This window comes from Macrotis lagotis, chromosome 1, assembly GCF_037893015.1.
Source record: "Macrotis lagotis isolate mMagLag1 chromosome 1, bilby.v1.9.chrom.fasta, whole genome shotgun sequence".
Classification (NCBI taxonomy): Eukaryota; Metazoa; Chordata; class Mammalia; order Peramelemorphia; family Peramelidae; genus Macrotis; species Macrotis lagotis.
Genome location: NC_133658.1, coordinates 587,544,325 through 587,566,043, shown reverse-complemented (window position 1 = coordinate 587,566,043; position 21,719 = coordinate 587,544,325). Strand labels below are relative to the sequence as shown.

At 36.2% G+C, this 21,719-nt stretch overlaps 1 protein-coding gene across 2 annotated transcripts in view; it reads right to left on the bottom strand.

The window, feature by feature from the left end:
* The window catches only part of PPP2R3A (protein phosphatase 2 regulatory subunit B''alpha), a 147,897-nt gene that overhangs the window by 19,405 nt on the left and 106,773 nt on the right, over nucleotides 1–21,719 (bottom strand). For both annotated transcript variants that reach the window (XM_074214829.1, XM_074214830.1), the window contains 3 exons: nucleotides 19,022–19,178; nucleotides 2,393–2,441; nucleotides 1,445–1,534 (listed from right to left, as the gene is read on the bottom strand). In XM_074214829.1, the coding sequence (XP_074070930.1) occupies nucleotides 1,445–1,534; nucleotides 2,393–2,441; nucleotides 19,022–19,178 (296 nt within the window). The remainder of the gene's footprint in view (nucleotides 1–1,444; nucleotides 1,535–2,392; nucleotides 2,442–19,021; nucleotides 19,179–21,719) is intronic.

The following is a 21,719-nucleotide window of genomic DNA, read 5'->3' as shown; positions in this document are numbered from 1 at the left end:
CTTTTTTGTAACAAAAAGTATACTACTTTATTTATAGCATCAATCTCTAAGTTATTCAATGTTCTTTATTCATTTATTTATATTTCTGTACACACTGCAAATCCTTAATCACACTATTTTGTCTTGTGATATGAGTAAATTGTCCTGTTACAAATAAAAATTTTTAACATATCCTATTAGATTTAAAAATAGCCATTTGTACTTATTATCACTTTATATAGGTTAAAAAATTATAACAGGGAATCATTAAATAAGGAACAGTGTTTTATAGGAAAAACAACTGAGAGTCATGTAAGTAAAAAGCAACTTAATTTAGTTTTTTAAAAGAGTAAATTAAAATGTTTTATTATTTGTGATTAGGCAACTATTAAAAATACAACAAATTATGAAGTCTATTTTTCAATCTTATATAATTGTCAATTTAAAAAGTTTATATTCCTGTTTCAAATGTGGAAGAATAAATATTTTAAAGCCCTTGGATCATTTCTAATTGAGAGTACTAAGTATGAGTAATTTATATGTTTTTATAGAAGAAAAAAATCTACTTTCATGGAATATTGACATCTTCTGGTCTTTTTGGTCCTAAAGATATTTAAAATTATGTGTTTTTTTACACAATACAAGCAAAAATAGAATATTCATACACTGTAAAAGAAATAAAATCTGTATTATACATTAATGTTTCCAGCCCAATGACTTTCTTATCTTTTGTACTTTCTCTTGGGCCACTGGACTTTGCCATCTGCCCCGCCTGATGCTTTTCGTCCTGGGAGATTTGATCACTTAGCCTGGGCCTGGCTGGTTCTGATCAGTGAATTCCTCATGTGGTCTCTTCTGGCAACCAAGCCCCAGCTATGATTCATAACCCATTTGGACCATTATCTGGGAGGAGCCACACTGCCTGCCTCCATACTCACTGGACTCTGCCACCACCTCTGCCCCTTTCTGAATCTGGAACCATCATTAAAATTGGATTGACATTGCTAATGCAAGGAGTGGGCCAATTAAACCTCCTTTCATTATCCCCATCAGCCCAAAGGTCCCACCTCCCCTCACCACCATTCTGTGTGTGCTTTGTTTCCACCTGTCACAAGTTCCTCGAAGGTAAGAACTGTTTCATTATGTACCTGCATCCTTGGCAAAGTACTTATCACAAAGTGACTACTTTACAAAGGCGTTTTTTTATTCTTTCATCCCCAATGGCTAATTGAGAGCTTTCTGTAGAAACATTTGTGAACTCTTCTGAGTGACTTCTTAACAGCATGGCTAGTCAAATTCTATAAAATCATGTCCTATCTATGTTGCCTTATATTGTTTGGGTGTTTCTTTTTTAAGTAACTTCTAAATACAGTGTTTCCAGCATGCTTCAACTCTAAAATTTTGTCAAGCAAACTAAGGTAGCACAGAAGTTAAAAAGCACAGAAATATAATTTAGAAATCATACCTTGTCAGATTTCTTTTGTCCTCTTCAGAGATCAGAAACCATACAAAATCTGCATAGCTCATCCTTCCCTCTTTTTGTACAACATTCCCCCTTAAAAAACATGTACACAAAATTTTCAGGGCAATATCTTGGATAAATTTAATGGGATAACATTCAGAAGGCAGAGAAACTTTTCTGTGAAAGTTTGTAATTTTATTTAAATAATATTTAAATAAGCAAAATAGATATAGTTTAAGTTAATGTTCTAATGAATGGCTTAACTTATTGGCTAAGAATGAGAAATTAAAATTTTTAGGCATTTAAAACTTTTAAATTCTAAATTGAAACTAGTTTTCATTTTTAGGGCTAAATAGTATGCAGACTAGACCACTATTTCCTTCCTTCCTTCCTTCCTTCCTCTCTTTTGCCTTCTCTATTTTCTATGGGGTAAATTAAAGGCTGTTTTATTCAATATATATTTGATTCCTATGCCCAAAGGGCAACAAAAATGTGCATATCCTTTGATCCAGCAATACCACTACTGGGTCTATACCCTGAAGAGATAATGAAAAAAGGGTAAAAACATCACTTGTGGGCTGGCTAGGTGGCGTAGTGGATAAAGCACCGGCCCTGGAGTCAGGAGTACCTGGGTTCAAATCCGGTCTCAGACACTTAATAATTACCTAGCTGTGTGGCCTTGGGCAAGCCACTTAACCCCATTTGCCTTGCAAAAACCTAAAAAAAACCACACAAAAAACAAAGAAATCTAAAGACAGGCACCTCAAAATCCTAATTAGGAAAATACTCATTACGAAAGAAGTGGGTCACCTTCCCTCATAACCACTGCCCTGTGGCTATTAAATGGCTATTACAGTTCTGCCTGTTGCCACTTTCTTCTTTCCCAAAGTTATGGTTCAGTTGACAAGAATTTGTAAAGTGCTTATTGAAATCCCTGAGGCATTTTCTTACCTTGTCACTGCTCCAGAAAATATTCTTTCAATAATCCTATTTGATGATGCTGAAAATAATTGAAAAACAGAATTAGAAACATTCTTTATGATTCACATTTTTATAAATCTATTTTCATCTTCTTATGGAACAATAGATTGTAAAAGCATCATGGGTAAACTGTAGCTCCTCTGTGTTCCTGGTAAAGGCTTCAATTAAACCTTAATAACCATTCTTTTTTTCTGCTTTTGCAAGACAATGGGGTTAAGTGGCTTGCCCAAGGTCACACAGGTTAATTATTAAATGTCTGAGGTCACATTTGAACTCAGGATTTCCTGACTTCAGGGCCCATCCTCTATGCACTGTGCCACCTAGCTGCCTCAGCTAACAACCAATCTTAAGGAGAACATGTGTAGAGCTTCAAGCCTATGATTCCTTGTTCAACTCCTAATCAAAGATCTTTATTTAAAGATAAAAATTTCATCATGGAAACCTGAGCAGACTAAAGTAGGTAGAGATTTGTGTATTGTGACTGCAGTAATACTGAGATATATAACAACATTTATGTTAAGAAACACACAAAGGAATATGTCTGACATGTTTTTGCATTTTTTAGTATATTTAATTCAATGAAATATCTTTCAATAGAGTCCTTTCTTAAACTATCACTAGACACCAATGAGTTAAAAAAAATAGCAGTACATAAGTTTATTGATGCAGGATTTACATGTTGTTTTCAAAAGGACTTGAACAATTCAATTTAACAAAAGACCATTGAAAGAAAGAAGAAAGAGATGTATTCAGATTTTATTATTGAGTGAACGAGCAATATATAGATAATAAATTTAATTCTAGGTTTTTTGATTGTTAAGGGAAATATATTTGGGACTAAGTTTTTGCTCTTTAATAAGAGAAAGCACAGAAATCAAAAATATTACTTTTCCATTAATTAAACTTGGGCAGGAATTTATAGCATTAGTCCTTGGACAGATACTGAAAAGCATATGGAATATAATAAAATTGACAATGCTACAAAACTAATTTACTTATTTAATGCCATCCCAATTAAACTAACAAAATTATTTTATTAAGCTAGAAAAATAATAACAAAATTTATCTGAAAGAACAAAAGATCAAGAAGTCAAAAGGTGGGTCAGTGGAATAGAATAGACATAACAAAACATAGTAAATGATTACAGTAACTTTGTGTTTGTCAAAGGTAAAGATTTAACTTCTGGGAAAACAATTAACTGTTATAAAATTTTGGGAAAACTGGAAAGCTGTCTGGCAGAAACTGGGTTCAGACCAATATCTTACATATATACCAAGATAAGGTGAAAATGTACCCATGATCTAAAAATAAAGGGAGATATAAGCAAATTAGGAGACTGTGGAACACAGTACTTATCAGACTTAATTTAAGAGAAGAATTTTTGAACAAGAGACAGCACTATGAGATATAAGATGGATAAGATATAAGATGGATAACTTTGATAATATTAAATTAAAAAAGGTTTTGTACAAATAAAACCCATATATTGAAGATTAAAAAGAAAGCAGAAATAAGGAAAATTTTTTATATATAATTACTTGGATAAAGGTCTCATATGTCAAACATATAAAGAACTTCGTCAAATTTATCAGAATATGAATCATATGCCAAATGATAAATGGTCAAAGAAAAGACATTTTTTCAATGAAGAAATCAAAGATATATATTACATATATGTCTATATATACATATATGCAGTTACATAAAAATGCTCTAAATCACTATTGAATTAAGAGAACACAAATTAAAGCAACTGAGATATCATATTATACCTATGAGATTAGCTAAAATGATATAAGGAGAAAAATGACATATATTGGAGGGGATATGGAAAAACTGGGACACCAAATCAATGTTAATGCAACTATGAATTGGTATTATTTTAGAGAGCAACCTGGATTTATGTTTGAAGAGTTATAAAATTGTAGCTTGTATATAATAACATGGGCTGAAAATATTGTCCACACATAGCTGGGTCCAGGTGTGCCAGTACACTCAGCTCACGTTCTCTGCATACCTGTCTTATTATACATAGGCTTTGTCTTTTTTTGGAACATTTTTTAGACCATCATTAGGTCTGTTTCCCAAAGTGATCAGGGAAAAAGGGAAAAAAAACCCTACACTCACATTCTCTCTCTCATATATATATATATATATATATATATATATATATATATTACAAGGCAGAGGGATTGCCCAAGGTCACATTGCTAGGTAATTATTATGTCTGCGACCAGATTTGAACTCAGATCCCCAGGGTTGGTGCTCTATCCACTGAGCAACCTAACTGCCCATATATATACACACACACACACACACACACACATATATATATATACATATATATATACACATATATATATATCTGTATATATATGTATATAAATAAAATTTATAGCAGCTCTCTTTGTGGTGAAAAAGAAATTGGAAATTGAGGGAATGCCCATAATTGGGGAACGGCTAAACAAGTTATGGTATATAATTGTGATGGAATACTACTGTGCTATAAGAAATGATGAGCTGGCTGATTTTAGAAAAACATGGAAAGACTTACATTAAATAATAAATTGATAAAATTAAATAATAAATAGTCAAATAAGTAGAATCAAGAGAATATTATATAAAATTGCATACACTGTATACAAACACATGTTTGAAGAATAACTGAACTATGAAGTTATTTTGAGTGTTATACTCAAATCAACTACAAAGGATCTATGAAGGACCTGTAGATAAACAACTAATAAATAGAAGTATGCATAGTATGGGTTTACATATATGTTTTTATATATAATCCATATTTGTGTTAAATGGTGGCCTTCTCTAGTGCTGGGTGGGAAGGGAGGGAGATAGTTCAGAACTTAAAATGTAAAAAATTATTAAATTAAATTAAATTAAAAAATAAAGTATGAAAAATGTTCAAAAGAAAAAAGCACGTGGATAATAAGACAGGTATGCAGAGAACGTGGGCTGAATGTGCTGGCAAACCTCACCTTGTTATGTGTGGACAATATTTTCAGCCTATTGTTATATACAAGCTACAGAAATGGTATTCAACGAGAGCAGTCTTCTCATCAACTCTGTATAAGAGAAACAGTTATAACATTAAATTTTAATTCAGTGAAAGTATTTTTGAAGGGATATTAGCTAAGAGACAAGTTATTTTGATTTCTAAGAAAGCAGTGGTGGAAGCTTAGAGAATCTTGTTATCTATCATCAGATTTATTAGACTTTCTCACATATTAGATATATTAAAAAGTTGTAAGCAAGTATTGGATTCACTTAATTCATGATTAAGAAATACATAATTATTTATAATTTTGACACTTTATCATTCTGGATTTTCTTATTAGTTTCTTGTTTTGACTTAGAATCAGACTTGTCAGGGACCTCAGATTTGGCATATACCTGACCAAGAATCTCCTTTATGACATTTGGAAGTGTTCATCCACCCTATTCCTGAAGAACTTCAATGAGAGGCAATTTACTATGTCATGAGATATTTGATTCAACCCTTGGACAATTCTAATTGCAAATCTGCTTCATTAAAATCCTTAGGTGAACAAATCTTTTTCTCCCTTTCCAAATGCTTGTCTCTGTATGCTTTTCTTCAGTTCCTGGCCTCCTCTGTAATCTCTTTACACTGCACCCTCTGAAATTCCTGATCTATTATTAATTTAAACTGTTTATTGATGTCTTTTATCTTTAAACCACAATCATTTCCTGGAAAAAAATTCCTTTACACACCCAACTGAACTGTCCTTTATAAGAAAGAAAAACAAATAAAAACTACTTATTTAGTAACTTCATCTGTCAAACAGTCTAAGTAATCTCCTGTCTCTTGGCTGCGAGGAGTGGAGGCATGTCTCATTTGGCCTTTGAAATTACTGGTTTTTCAAATTACTCAAAGAGTTTGGCTTCCTTTTACTGATTCTTTTTATCTGCATGTTTAGTCACACATTTTCTTTTGTCCTACTTATTTCATTCTGCATCAATTTATACGTTTTTTTCTGTTTTGGTTTATTTATTTTATATTATTACAATAATCTTGCTATAAGAGTAAGTATATACCCCCCCCGCCCAAGAAAATGAGAAACCTCAAGAATAGTGAGAGAGAAAAAAAAATGTACTTCCATCTGTGTTCAGATTCCAGTGGCTCTGTCTCTGGGGTGATTTGCTTTCTTTATCATAAGTCCACCAGAGAAGTTGCTTTAACATTTTTCCCACAGTTGCTGTTACTAGCCGTATTTCTCTCCACTTTATTCTTCCCCACTGTCATTTATTCCCTTCTCTCTCTTCTTTCATTCTGTCCCTGTCCAAAAATGTGTTGCATCTGAGTACCATCTCCTACAAGCTTCTCTCTTCTATCACCTATTCACCCACCCTTCCCTCTCCCCATTCCCCCTTATACCATCCCTTTCCTCTCATTTTTCTCTCGGGTAAGAGAGATTCATTAAATAAGACATTTTTTTTTTTTTTTTTTTTAGTTTTTGTAAGGCAATGGGGTTAAGTGGCTTGCCCAAGGCCACACAGCTAGGTAATTATTAAGTGTCTGAGGCCGGATTTGAACCCAGGTGCTCCTGACTCCAGGGCCGGTGCTTTATCCACTGCACCACTTAGCTGCCCCCTCTGAGCCATTTCTGATGAGAATGAAGGCTCACTGATTCCCCACCTTGCCTTCCCTTATTCCATTATATTGAAAAAGCTTCTTGGGGTGCCTAGGTGGCACAGTGGATAGAGCACCGGCCCTGGAGTCAGGAGCACCTGGGTTCAAATCCGGCCTCAGACACTTAATAATTACCTAGCTGTGTGGCCTTGGGCAAGCCACTTAACCCCATTTGCCTTGCAAAAAACCTAAAAAAAAAAAAGCTTCTTGTTGACTCTTATGTGAAATATCTTAGCCCCTTCTTCCTCTCCTTTCTCTTCCTCCCAGGACTTTCCTTTATCACCCATTGACTCCATCTATTATACCATTATATTCAGCTCCTTCCTCTGTCTTGTCCATATATGCTCTTTCTAACAGCTCTTATAAATAAGAAAGTTCTTATGAGTTATCAGTATCTTCTTCCCATGCAGGAATACAAACAACTCAACATCATTAAGTTCCTCACAGTTAGTCCTTCTCATCCACCCCCTTTATAGTTCACCAGAGTTCTGTACTTGAAGATCAAACTTTCTGTTCAGCTCTGGTTGTTTCAATAGGAAAGTTTGAAAGTCCCCTGTTTCATTGAAAATCCATCTTTTTCCCTGAAAGAAGATGTTCAGTTTTGCTGGGTAGTTGATTCTTAGTTGTAAACCAATTCCAAGCCCTATGAGCTTTTGCTTGTTTCTGGCAGCTTTCAGCATTTTCTTTTTGACTTGAGAGTTTTAGAATTTGGCTATAATATTCCTGGAAGTTTTTCTTTTGGATTTCTTTCAAGAGGTGATTTGTGAATTCCCTCAATTTCTATTTTATTCTCTGCTTCTAGGATCTCAGGGCAATTTTTCTGTATTATTTCTTGAAAAATTCTAAGCTCTTCCTGGTCATGACTTTCAGGTAGCCCAATTAATTTTAAAATTATTTCTCCTAGATCTGTTTTCGAGGTCGGTTGTTTTTCCAGTGAGACATTTCACATTTTCTTCTAATTTTTGGCTTTTTTGGAAGTTTTATTTCTTCCTGATTTCTCAAAAAGTCATCAGCTTCCTTTAGTTCCATTCTGCATTTGAAGGAGTTCTTTTCTTCAGAGAGCTTTTTTATCTCCTTTTCCAACTGGTCAATTCTGCTTTTTATGGCATTCTTCTCATTTGTCTTTTATGTTGCTTTTTCTATTTGGCCTAAACTGGTTTTTAACATGTTATTTTCTTCAGTATTTTTTTGAATTTCTTTCACCAAACTTCTGATTTGGTTTTCATGATTTATCTGCATCATTCTCATTTCTCCTCCCAATTTTTCCTCTACCTCCCTTAATGGCTTTTCAAAGTCTTTTCTGAGCTCATTCATAGCCTGAGCACATTCTCTATTTCTCTTAGAGGCTTTGTATACAGAAGCTTTGAGTTTGTCATCTTCTGAATCTTCTATGGGACCAAAGTAATTCCAAGGTCAGAGTCTTCTTTTTCTTTTGTTTGTTCATTTCTTCAGCCTAAGACTAATTTACTGAACTTCTAAGGCTTTGGGTTTTTTTGGGACACCCCACTGGGACCTTTATTCCTCTGAGGTCTTATGCTCTCTTGCTTGTGCTTTGATATGTAGATGACCACAGGCACTTGCCCTGCCCTGGAGCTGTGAAGTAGGTCCCTTGACTATCTTAGTATGGAAGCCCAAATTGCAACCTGGATCTAAATTTGGGCAAGCAGCAGAATCCTGCCCCAGGGAGAACAGAGAGATTTCTGCAGTCTCCCCAGATTCCCTTACCATCTGTGGGCTGTGTTCTGGAGATGCAGGCTGGCTTCCCTGATTCCCACTTCAGGTTCTCCCCGTAGGGCTGTTCTGAGGCCACGCTCCTCACTCCACACTCACTCTGGTGCAGTTGAGTTCTCTTACTGCCCTTTCAAGCTGTTCCCAGTAATCCCTGGGCTGTGCCGTCGCCACGGTTTTTTCTCAACTGTGGTCCCAGTGAAACACACCTTTCCCATGGAACTTCTAAGTTATCTTGGACTGGGAAACTGTATCACTTAATATTACTTATATCTTATTAATGGTTTTAATAGTGAATTGCCATAGTAAAGAAAATGAGAATAAATTGTCCTCCCTTGTTAGATAATGGCCTAGAGGTAAATGATTTGATTTTTAAAGCCTGTGCACTGAATCTAGTAACAATACAAATGAAAAGGGCAAAGTTTATAGGAAAAGATAGATAATACATATAATAACCTATATAGACTGTAGTTGAGAGGTAGGATCTTCGAGCTAAAGGCTTCTCTAAATAAAGAATTAAATCCATTTAGGATTAGGTATAAGGGAAGAAAATAGTAAGTGAAGATGAGATTTGGGAAGAGAGCCTTTGAGATATCCCACCACTATCTCTTGGGATGCTACATTCTAAGAGTGACTGAGTAGAAGGACTTTTACCATCAAAGATCTTAAAGGTTGTAGAAGTTTATAGCAAGCTAATTGTTGTTGTTGTTGTTTTTTTGCTATGCAGTGGGGTTAAGTGACTTGCCCAAGGCCACAAAGCTAGGTAATTATTAAGTGTCTGAGGCTGAATTTGAACTCAATCTTCCTGACTTCAGGGCTGGTGCTCTACCCACTGTGCCACCTAGCTGCCCTTAGAGCAAGCTAATTGTTTTTTTCCCCCCAAAGATTTTATTTAGAGTTTTACAATTTTCCCCCTAATCTTCATTGGTCATAAACTGCTTCCCTTTCTATAGATCTATCAGGTAAACTAGTCCTTTATCTTCTAATTTGCTTATAGTATTTTTTTTTAATGTCTAAATCCTGTATCTACTTGGAGCTTATCTTGGGATAGGGTATGTGAGGTGTTGGTCTAATCTAAGTTTCTTCTATACTAACTTCCAATTTTCCCAACAGTTTTTATCAAAGAGAGTTTTTATTCCAATGGCTGGACTCTTTGGCTTTATCAAACAGCAGATTACTATTAATCGTTTCCTGCTATTGAACCTAGTCTATTCCACTGATCCACTCTACTTTTTAGCCAATACCAGACAGTTTTGATGACTGATGCTTTATAATATAATTTTAGAAATGGCAGGGCTAAGCCCCCTTCTTCTGCACTTTTTTTCCATGGAATTCTTGGAAATTCTTGACTTTTTATTTTTCCATATGAATTTACTTACAACTTTTTCTAACTCTAAAGTAATTTTTTTGGAATTTTGACTGGTAGGGCACTAAACAGGTAATTTAGTTTTGGTAGAATTGTCATTTTTCATTATATTAGCTTGACCTATCCATGAGGAGTTGATATTTGCCCAGTTATTTAAATCTGATTTTATCTGTGTGAGAAGTGTTTTATAATTGTTTCCAAAAAGTTTCTGAGTCTGTCTTGGCAAATAGACTCCCAGGTACTTTATAGTGTCTCAGGTGACTTTGAATGGGATTTCTCTTTCTAGCTGTCCCTGCAGTATCTGGGCAGGCTAATGTTAACTAGAGTGTTGTCTGACGGGAAATAGAGTATTTCAGTTTCATAGTAAAATGAAGCGGGAAATTTCACAGGCTTGGTGCTTGAAAGGCAGGCTGCGCGCCTGCAGGAGCCCGGGCTCTCGCTTTGCTTTTCATCATACACATCCTCCGAGCACAGAGAAGCGGAGGCCCCGAAGGAGGCGGAGGCCCCAAAGGAGACAGACGCCCCCCAGACTCGCGACCCCTCCCCCTGGGGGGCAGAACACCACTGTGGGGGGGGCTCCCGCTTCCAGAGCGCTTCCCTCACAACAGCCCCGGGAGGTGGGCGGTGCAAGGATTTGCCCCTAACCTGAGCCATGGGGGCCAGCGGAGAGGGCCGGGTCTCGGTGGGTGCTGGCACCCGCCCCGCGCCCCGGCTCCCCGCCGCCCCGGCCCCGCCCGGACTGCCCGGCCCGGCCCGGCCTAGTCTCTCTTTAGACAGCTACAGCGGCCTGATGGGAAGTCAAACGGACATAACACTGATGAGGAGGACGAGGGCTGACCTCAGAGTGTGCAGGTGTGCAACACAGGCTGCTGCATTTGACCCCAATAACCTTGCAAAGAAGGTGCCATTATTATCAACCTCATTGTCCAGATGAGGGAACTAAGGAACTGAGTGCTAAGTGATTTAATTAAGGGGCTAAGGGTCAAATGGTCAACAAAATCAAAAGAATGAAAAAAATAGAAGAAAAGTGAACTATTTTATAAGAACATTAGCTAATCTAGAAAATACATTAAGAAAAGATACCTTATAAATTACTGGTCTACAAGAAAGCCATGATTAAAAAAAATGCCTGGATTTCATGTTTCATATCCTGGAGCCAGAAGAAAAAACTGACCTCCTCCTGAAAGAGATCCCAAAGTGAAAACTCTCAGCAATATTACAGTCAAATTCTAGGGCTCCCAGGTCAAGGAAGAAATACTACAAGCAATCAGAAAGAAACAATTAGCAATGTCCACATTAAAGGATCATTAGACTTAAAATATGCTATTCCAGGAGGCAAAGAATAGGACTACAACCAAGAATCCAGCAACATTGAGTACAATCTTTCAAGAGGACTATGGAAGGCAGAGACAAAGGTCAAAAAGAAGAAGAGACTAAATTGTCAAGAATCTAAAAGAGAGAAAGGGTGAAGCCAAGATGGCAGATTAAAAACAGAGACTTGCTCAAGCTTTTCCTAATCCCCTTAAACAAATTCTGGAGCAACAAAACTCACAAAAAGACAGAGTGAAACAATCTTCCACCTCAAGAAAGCTTGGAGGATTGGAAGGAACACCTGCTGCTCCAGGGTGAGAGAGGAGCACAGTCTGGTCCAGGCCAGAGCTAAGCAGGACCAGCAAACAAGGAGTGGGCCTCCGTTTCAGGCCAGGGCCAAGCAGGACCAGCAAACAAAGAGTGGGCCTCTGGGGGCCTGAATCAGTGGCAGTTTCCAAACTTCTCAGCCCAGAGGTGTCAAAGACAAGTTAGAAGATCTGCAGGAAAGGTCCATTGCACCAGGTCAGAGAGAAGTGCAGTCAGGCCTCACTGGTGCAGTCCCAGCAAACCCAGAGCAGGCCTTGGGAGCCACTGAATCAGCAGCAGCTGCATCTGGAGCCAAAAGGAGATTACAGGGGTCTCCCTGTCAGTACTGAGGCAGGATCTGTTGCTTTGGTCATCCTCAGAAACAGGTCATAGTCCTGGGTGGCAGGCCCAGACGAGGAAGAGAACTAGCTTGTGGCCACAGGGGAGCAGGACCTCTCCAGGGCAGAATGGAATGCGTGTGGTCACCCACAGAGCAGAGAGCAGTAATACCTGTCCTTGGATCACACACCTGGAAGAACTGAAAATCAGGTCCTCAGAAATATCTTTGCAAATAGCTGCACAAAGTCCTAGAAGATTGGGACCATGCATCCTATATCCTGAAAGCAGAGCTCTCCTTTGACAAAGAGTTAAAATCAAGTCACAGGTTTGGAAAATGATCAAATAATAGAAAAAAATATGACCATAGAAAGTTACTAGGGTGACAATGAAATTCAAAACACATAATCAGAAGAAGATGAAATTCAAAACACATAATCAGAAGAAGATGACAAAGTCAAAGTTCCTACATCCAAAGCTTCAAGAAAAATATGAATTGGCTTCAGGCAATGGAAGAACTCAAAAAGGATTTTAAAAATCAATTAAGAGAGATAGAGGAAAAATTGGGAAGAGTGAGGCAAGAAAATCATGAAAAATGAGGCAAGCTGCTTGGTTAAAGAGACCCCAAAAATAACACCTTTGTAAAAGAAGTTCAAATAGCCAATTAGGAGAAGAATACCTTAAAAAGCAGAAGTGATCAATGGAAAAAGAGGCATAAAAAGTTCACCAAAAAAAAAAAACAACCTCCCTAAAAAGTGGAAATGGTCAGATGGAAAAGGAATACTAAAGCTCACTGAAGAAAACAATTCCTTAAGAATTAGAATTGAGGGGTGGCTAGGTGGCGTAGTGGATAAAGCACCGGCCCTGGAGTCAGGAGTACCTGAATTCAAATGTGGCCTCAGACATTTAATAATTACCTAGCTGTGTGGCCTTGGGCAAGCCACTTAACCCCATTTGCCTTGCAAAAATCTAAAAGAAAAAAAAAGAATTAGAATTGAGCAAGTGGAAACTAGTCACTTGATGAGAAATCAAGAACTAATAAAACAAACCAAAAAGAATGAAAAGAAATAGTAAATGAGAAATATCTTATTGGAAAATTACTGACATGGAAAATAGATCCAAGAGAGATAACTTAAAAATTATTGGATTACCTGAAAGTCATGATAAAGGGGCAACTAGGTGGCACAGTGGATAAAGCATTGGCCCCGGAATCAGGAGGACCTGAATTCAAATGTGGCCTCAGATATTTAATAATTACCTAGCTGTGTGACATCATGGCCTTGCAAAAAAAAAGAAAAAAAAAGCCATGATCAATAAAAGAGCCTAGAAATCATCTATTACAGAGGGTAAAATAAAATTGAAATAAAATAAAAATTGAAAGAATCAACTGATCACCACCTGAAAGAGATCTCCAAATGAAAACTCCAAGAAACATCGTAGAGCCAAATGCCACAGCTCTCAGGTCAAGAAGAAAATATTACAAGAAGCTAGAAGTATTGTGGATTCACAGTAAGGATAATACAAGATTTAGCAGGGTAGAGCTTGAAATATAATATTCTGGAAGGCAAAAGAGCTTGGATTTACAACCAAGAATCGACAATCCAACAAAAGAGAACATACTCTTTCAGGAGAAAAGATGGACATTCAATGAAATAGGGAACTTTAAACTTTCCTGGTGAAAAGGCCAGAGATGAATAGAAAAATCTGATTTTCAAATATAAAACTTAAGAGAAGCATCAAAAAAAAAACCCAGGAAAGGGAAATCATAAGGAGCTTAATGATGTTGAACTGTTTATATTCCTACATGGGGAGATGAAACTGGTAACTCATAAGAACTTTATCATTATTAAGGCAGTTAGAAGGAGTATATACGTGTATACACACATACACACACATACACACATAGACAAGGCACAAGAATGAGCTGAATATGAAGGAATAATATAAAAAAATGAAAAATTAAGGGTGAAAGAGAATATACTGGGAGACAGGAAAGGGGAGAGGTAGAATAAGGCAAATTAGGTCATATAAAGGAGGTAAGAAAAAGCTTTTACAGTGGAGGGGGAAGGAGGAGAGTGAGTAAACTTTACTTACATCAGAACTGGCTCAAAGAGGGAATAATATATACACTCATCTGGGTATAAAATCTATCTTATCTTACAGGAAAGTAGGAGAAGAGGGAGGAGGGGTAAAAGAGGGAGAATGGATGGGGGAAGTGGTAGTCAGAAGCAAAATACTTTTGAAGAAGGATAGAGTGAAAGGAGAGAGAGAGAGAGAGAGAGAGAGAGAGAGAGAGAGAGAGAGAGAGAGAGAATAAATAGGTGGGGGAAATAGGATAGAGTTAGCAATAGTAATGGTGAAAAAATTTTAAAGCAAATTTCTCTGAAAAAGCTTTCATTTCTCATACATATAGAAAACCTAGTCAAATTTATAAAATTAAGAGACATTGGCTAATTGAATGATGAAAAGATATGAACAGTTTTCAGATGAGATTATTAATGTTATTTACAGCCATATAAAAAACTCACTATTAATTAGAGAAATGCAAATTAAATCAATCCTTTGGTACTACTTCATACCCATACCTGTTAGAAAAAGAAAATGACAAATCTTGGAGAAGATGTAGGGAAAATAAAACATTAATGCACTGCTGGTGAAGTTGAAAACTGATTCAACCATTCTGTAGAGCAATTTGGAACTTTTCTTGGAGGGCTATAAAATCATACATGCCCTTTAACTTAGCAGTAGCACTACTATGTCTGTGTCTTAAAGAGATTAAAAAAAAGGAAAAGGATCTATACATGCAAAAATATTTTTTACAACTATTTGTGGGGGTAAAGAATTGGAAATTGAGGGGATGCACATCAATTGGGGAATGACTGAACAAGTGTTGGTAAATGTGATAGAACACAACCATACTACAAGAAATGATGAGCAGGATGGAAGACTTAAATGAACTGAAGCAAAGTGAAATGAGCAGAACCAGAAGAAAATTGTATATGGAAACAGCAATATTTTATGATAATCAACTATCTATCCTTAGCAATACAGTGATCGGACAATTCTGAAGAACTTATGATGAAAAATGTTATCCACCTCCAGAGAAAAAACTGATAGCATCTGAATACAGACCGATAAATTCTTTTTTAACCTTTATTAATTTTTTTTGGTCTGCATTTTCTTTTGCACTATGTTGCATGACTGCACATGTATAATCTATATCACATTGTTTACCTTCTCAGGGAGAGGTTGGAGGGAAAGATACAGAATTTGAAACTCAATTAAAAAAAACAGTAAAAAACCGTTTACATATAATTGAGAAAAAAATAAAATGAAAATTAAATGTTTACATTTTTTAAAAATGGGGTATTATGGATAGAAGCCATAAGAAATGCCCCACCTGATAAGGCTTAAATCTTTATATAACTGAAACTCCTTATTCCATTTTTGTCATTTGGACCAACCCAAGTCTTGGTCCAGTTATTCTGGATATAAATTTGCAATCATGACAAAAATGTTACGAATTTGTCCATTCCTGAAAAGTCCCTAATTCTGTCATTTGAAGCTTCAGATATTGTTGGAATAAGGCTCCTAGAATCAGGGCTGAGGTTCCTCTGAAGCTTAGTCTGTTCTAACTGCAAGACTGCTAGAGAGTTATATGCTCAGTCATTATGGTTTAGAAAAGAGGGACTGTCATATATAAAAAGGGGCTGATAGACTAGCAGCAATTGGTTTACTCTTAAACCAGACAATTTTCAACAGAATCATGTGAGTACTTATGTTTCCATAGGAGATTTAGAAGGAAGACCATCAAGCAAATTATAATCCTTGATCATGTGGTATTGCCAACTGTGGTGAATGTGTAGGTAAAAGAGAGAAGTGGGGCAGCTAAGATGGTGCAGTGGATAGAGCACTACTCTGGAGTCAGAAAGTCCTGAGTTCAAATGTGACCTTAGGCACTTAATAATTACTTAGCAGTGTGATCTTGGGCAAATCACTTAACCCTACTGCCTTGCAAAAACCACCCCCCCCCAAAAGGGGGGGAGACAATAAGTATTAGGAATTTTGTCTTTTTTAATCACAGTGCAAATTGTTTTCATTGCAATGTATTATCCATGACTACCTCATTGGTTTAAGCTAGGCCAGGTGCAGAATATCAGAGCTGGAAAGACACCTCGTTCTCTTATAACTTTTTAAAGGTATATGTTCAAGTTATATAGCCACTTTGAGTTTATAGTATAAGGTTTAAGCTGGTTGCCTAAACCTAATTTCTACCCAATTGTTTTTAAGTTTACACAGTAGTTCTTGTCCTGTCCTCTCTTAGTTTATACTCAAGTATTTTAATCAAAAATTGGGCTCCTGTTTTGATTTTTTTTTGTTTCTTTATTTATTAGCTTTTAATGACTATGGCTTTATAATTTTTGTTTTAACAAGTTAGCTTGGGTGCATACCAATATCGCTGGATGAAATGTGAAGCATGCTCTGGGGCCAGTTAGACATTAAAGTAGAATTACATTTATATTCACTTAATTACAAATGAGGAAACAATTAATTGTTAACTGAAATATACAAACCACTGGGAGGGGAAGTAGAATTGTTGGGAAGACTTCAAAGGAGTTTGGCAGAAATCAATTTTAGACTATAAATTTATACTCTATGATGCTGTAATAAGCCCCAATTAGATAAAAATTTCCATAAAAATGAGAGATGGAATAAGATACCTTTTAGAGATTCATGGTTAGAGGTTAAATTTTTAGCTAAGTAAGGGCTTGAGAGTATTGTAAATAGTCAATTTTAATCGCAAAACATTAATAGTTTACACACATAAAATCAATATAGCTAGAATAAGAAGAGAAACCATCAAGAGGAAAAAAATCTACCTGTAAATGGAATTGACCTAAGACCAAATTCCATTCTTTCAATGAATAAGTGGACAATGATTGTGAACAATTTTCATTTTTTCTTTTCATTTCCGGATTTCTCTCTTCCCTATTCTCTCTCACATTCATTGAAAAGGGAAGCTAAAACCCATTACAAATATGAAGATATGCAAAACGAATTTTTGTATTGAGCCTGTTCTGAAAAAACCAAACCAAACCAAAACTCCTCCCTCAAAACCCAGCAATAAAAAAGAGAAAAAAATTTGCTTAAATCTACATTCTGAGTGCACCAATTCTCTATTTGGAGGTGTTTAGTATTTTTTTTTTTTTTTTTGCAAAGCAAATGGGCTTAAAGTGGCTTGCCTAAGGCCACACAGCTAGGTAATTAATTATTAAGTGTCTGAGGCTGCATTTGAACTCAGGTACTCCTGATTCCAGGGCCGGTGCTCTATCCACTGTGCCACCTAGCAGCCCCTGACAGTTGATTATCTTTATAAAAAATACTGCTACTGTGTAAATTGTTGTAAACAGTTTTCAAAGGAAGAAATGTAAAATGGCATCAAACATGAAAAAATGCTGCATACCATTAATAATGACAAGAATACAAATTAATACACACTCAAGTTTCACTCAAATATATCAAATTAATAAAGATAATAAATGACACAATTGATGTTAAAGCAACTGTGGATCTATGGACATTCTAAGGCACTCTTGGTAGAACTGTAAACTGGTCATACCATTCTGGAAAATAAATTGGAATAACACTAAAAAACTGACTAAAATATTACCCTTTGATTTAACACCATCTGCTGGCCATATACTCCAAGTAGATCAAAGACAAGGAGGAAAATTTCCATAGCTTTATAATAGTTTTATAAGCAGGAATTTAAAAACCCCCAATAGAAACATAGTATGTGTCATGAATTTTGGGATAGTTAACAAATTGTGCAGTGAGTGTGTGTATGTGTGTGTGTGTGTGTGTGTATAATGACAGATGTGAGGAATTCAGAGAGTCTTGCAGAGACATCTATGAACTAATATAGAACAAAGAGAGTAAAACCAAGAGAACAATATGTACAATGATGGAAAGCAAGGGGAAAAAAAAACCAAAAGAAGATATCAGAACTGTTTATTGCAATTATCAATCTTAACTCTAGAGGACTTAAGATGGAACATTATCTCTCCTTGGTAGAAAAGTGGTAGACTTTAGGTATGGAATGAAATCTATGTTCTCAGACGTGGTCAATGTTTTGGATTATTTTACTTACTAATACTTTTTGTTAATAATGGAGATTTCTACTGAGGGATGGGAAGCTACCAGGAAGCAACAATGATACATTAAAAAACATCAATAAACATTTTTAAGAACTCTAAAAGACACTAAAATTCAGAATAATACTATGATCAGATCCAGAGGTATGAAGAAGCATGCTTCTCTACTCTCAATAACCAGGAAATAAACTGCAGTTGGAGAGGGCTGCATACACTGTTAGATGTTTGATTGGTAGGTTTGTTTCTTAAATGTTTCTCTAGTGCAAGGTAGGAGGAGCATTATTGGAAAGTGATAGTGACCAAAAACCTCCCACTAAAATCAGCACATTAAAAATAAATTATGAACAAAATAATCTCAGCTCTTTAACTTTATTGATTTTTTTTTTAGGTTTTTTGCAAGGCAGTGGGGTTAAGTGACTTGCGCAAGGCCACACAGCTAGGTAATTATTAAGTGTCTGAGGCCAGATTTGAACTCAGGTACTCCTGACTCCAGGGCCAGTGCTCTATCTACTGCGCCACCTAGCCACACCTCAGCTCTTTAACTTTAACATTTTCTATTCTCAAATTGTCAATTTATTAGATTTTTCCTTGAAGAAATGGATTCTCCAACCAATGGAATGTGAGATCTCATTAATCACAGGTTTCATCTTCAGAATCAATAATTCTTTGCTTATTTTGCCAGTACATGTAGTAAAATGCAATCAGTTCAGGTAAGAGTAGCAGAACTTACCCTGGTCATTATATCTAGATAGATCAGTTTGGTTGATGTAGAGGTCATGATCACTGTCTAGTTCCCAGAATTTACAGTAAATGACATAGAAGTGTTCATAGGAGAAGTAATCTGTGATTTGATTTATGTCTTCTTCTTCTTCCAAAAGGGCTAATGTCTGAAATTATATGAACAGAAGGAGAAATTTCTTTTAAAAACATGAAATAGTCAAAATAGGGAAAGTCTGATATTATGATAATTTTTTATAGTAGTAACTTTATAATGGTTCATATTTATATAGTGCTTTAAAGTTTGCAAAGGGTTGTGTATTCATTCTCTTGTTTGATGCTCAAAATAGGTGAGGTAGGTGCTATTATAATTTGACATATTATCTTTATGAAGAAAATGGAGAAAATAGCTAATTCAACACATTCTGCAACAGTTATGTATAAGCATATACTATTGTGCCAAGGATTTTTCTAATGTCTCAAAAATCGTAATCTATAAGAGAGCCTCATGCTCAGGATCCAAAACAGACCTCTTTCATTGTGACATCACTTTTCGGTACCTGGAAAGAAGTCATTATGTGACAGGGAAGGGAACATGGATGCCCTACATTTTCTGCATCACCAATGTCTATAAGAGAGTAGACAATGGAGAGAGTTTTGAGTAGAAGAATGCCACAATGAGAGGAATATATTCAGAGTGTGAAGGAGAGGAAGAAAGAATCTCACCTGCTTACTGGTTCACCCCTTCTGTTCAGTTATTTCTGTTGCTTCAAGATGCCAATAGTTGTTTTCTTGGCAAGGATACTAGAGTATTTCCAGTAAGAAACTGAGGCAAACAGGTTTTTAAATGACATGCCCAGGGTGACACGGTCACCAAGTGTCTGTGACCAGATTTGAACTCAGGAAGTTGAATCTTCCTGACTCTAGACCTGGTGTCCTCTCTACTGTGCCACCAAGCTGGCCTTGCCTTGCCCCATCTTCAGGTCTGGACATATAGAGTAGTCACCAAAATGAACAGTTACCTCAGATGTATGATACATAATTTCAGATCCAGCAGGACAAGAAGGCTGATCGAACTTGGACACTGCAGACTGAGATGACACTTGTTTTGTGATTGGGACCTGGAAGCCTTTTCTTTGGGAACCTTTCCCATTTTTGCTTCCCACTCCCTCAGCCTGCCTCTACACCACTGCTGCTGCCTCCACGCACGTCTCTGAACCTCAAAGAGCCCAGGGAGCCTAATTCTGTAAGGTGGAGCTCAGTGGAAGGACTCAGGGGACCACCCAAGACAAGACCAAACATCTCTTCCAAGACCACCACAGGATGGAGTTTTGCTTTGGCACAAATCCTTAATTTAAGAACTATAAATAATTATTGTAAATCTAGAGATACCTAAAAGTTCAACCTAGAAGGAAAGAAAAACTTATGACAATTTTGAAACAAAACTCTAAGGGAAAAATGGATTTTCCATAAGGACTATATAAGTACCTAGAAAAAATTATGAAAGAGAGGAAAAAAATGAAATAAAAACTCAGAAGCAATAATTAGGAGGAAAAATAAGTAGTGTAGGACAGAATGTGGTAATTCATCCCCAAATAATGGATTCTTTGAAAATTGGACTAAATCAAACCAAAATCATTGATTACATGAGACAACAAGAAATATGAAAATAAAATCTAATGAGTGAAAAAACAGGTGAAAGTATAAGATAAATGCTAAAAAATTCTGGAAAATAGGCCAAGAAAAAATAATTCAAGAATCACGAGATTTCCAAAAACCAAGATTAAAAATAGCCTTATCCATGAAATTTCAAGAAATTATAAATGCAAATTATTTTAGAACCAGTGAGCAAAGTGAAAAAAAAAAAGGAAGAATTCCTTTATTACCCCCCCCCAAACCATATATGAGATCATATGGGATCCGACAGCTTCTACTATAAACAAGCTTACCATCAAATAATAACTTACCCTGAAAAAAAAAAGCATAAAACTCTAGGTGAAAAAATTGATCTTAATGGAACAGAGGTCTTTTGAGGATACTGTAAGTGCTCTGGTCCATTCTCTCGGGGCCAGGCAGATTTATTTGAGCAATTGAATAGTGGTTGTCCTAATAGTCTAAGGGAGAAGAAACAAATGTTCTTTCAGAACCTTAATGTCTTCAAAGGACATTAAATATGATTTTTTTTAATATGAAAAAGAAGTTCTAAGGATGAATTGTTCTCTTCTGATGGCTTTAAAGGAGGGGGAAAAAGGGCAAAAAGAATAGAGGAGAATGAGGAAGAAGGGGGTGTACCTTGATCTTGTCAAAATGTATGTGTGTTTGCATGTGTGTGTGTGTGTGTGTGTGTGCACGCACACTGTGCCACTGCTTCCTCCCTCCCTCTCACTTCCCTTATTTTTAATGATATGTTACAAGGGAAAGTCACTGGATAGGAGAAAAGGAAGGGAAAGAGGAGAGGTAAGACCCCATCTCCTGGCTCTAATACCCTACATACATCAAAATTGAAGTTTTCAAGGAAAAAAGTATACAATATGGAGGATGGAGCAGAGGGGAGTGGGCATCAAATGAAGCTCTTTTATAGCAAATGGATGTATACACAAAGAGCATGGTATAGAAATATATTAAATGCAAAGGGGGAAGGATGATATAATAAGATATAATAATATAATATAATAAAATAAGAAGGAATTGTTTCATACAAACCTTTTTTT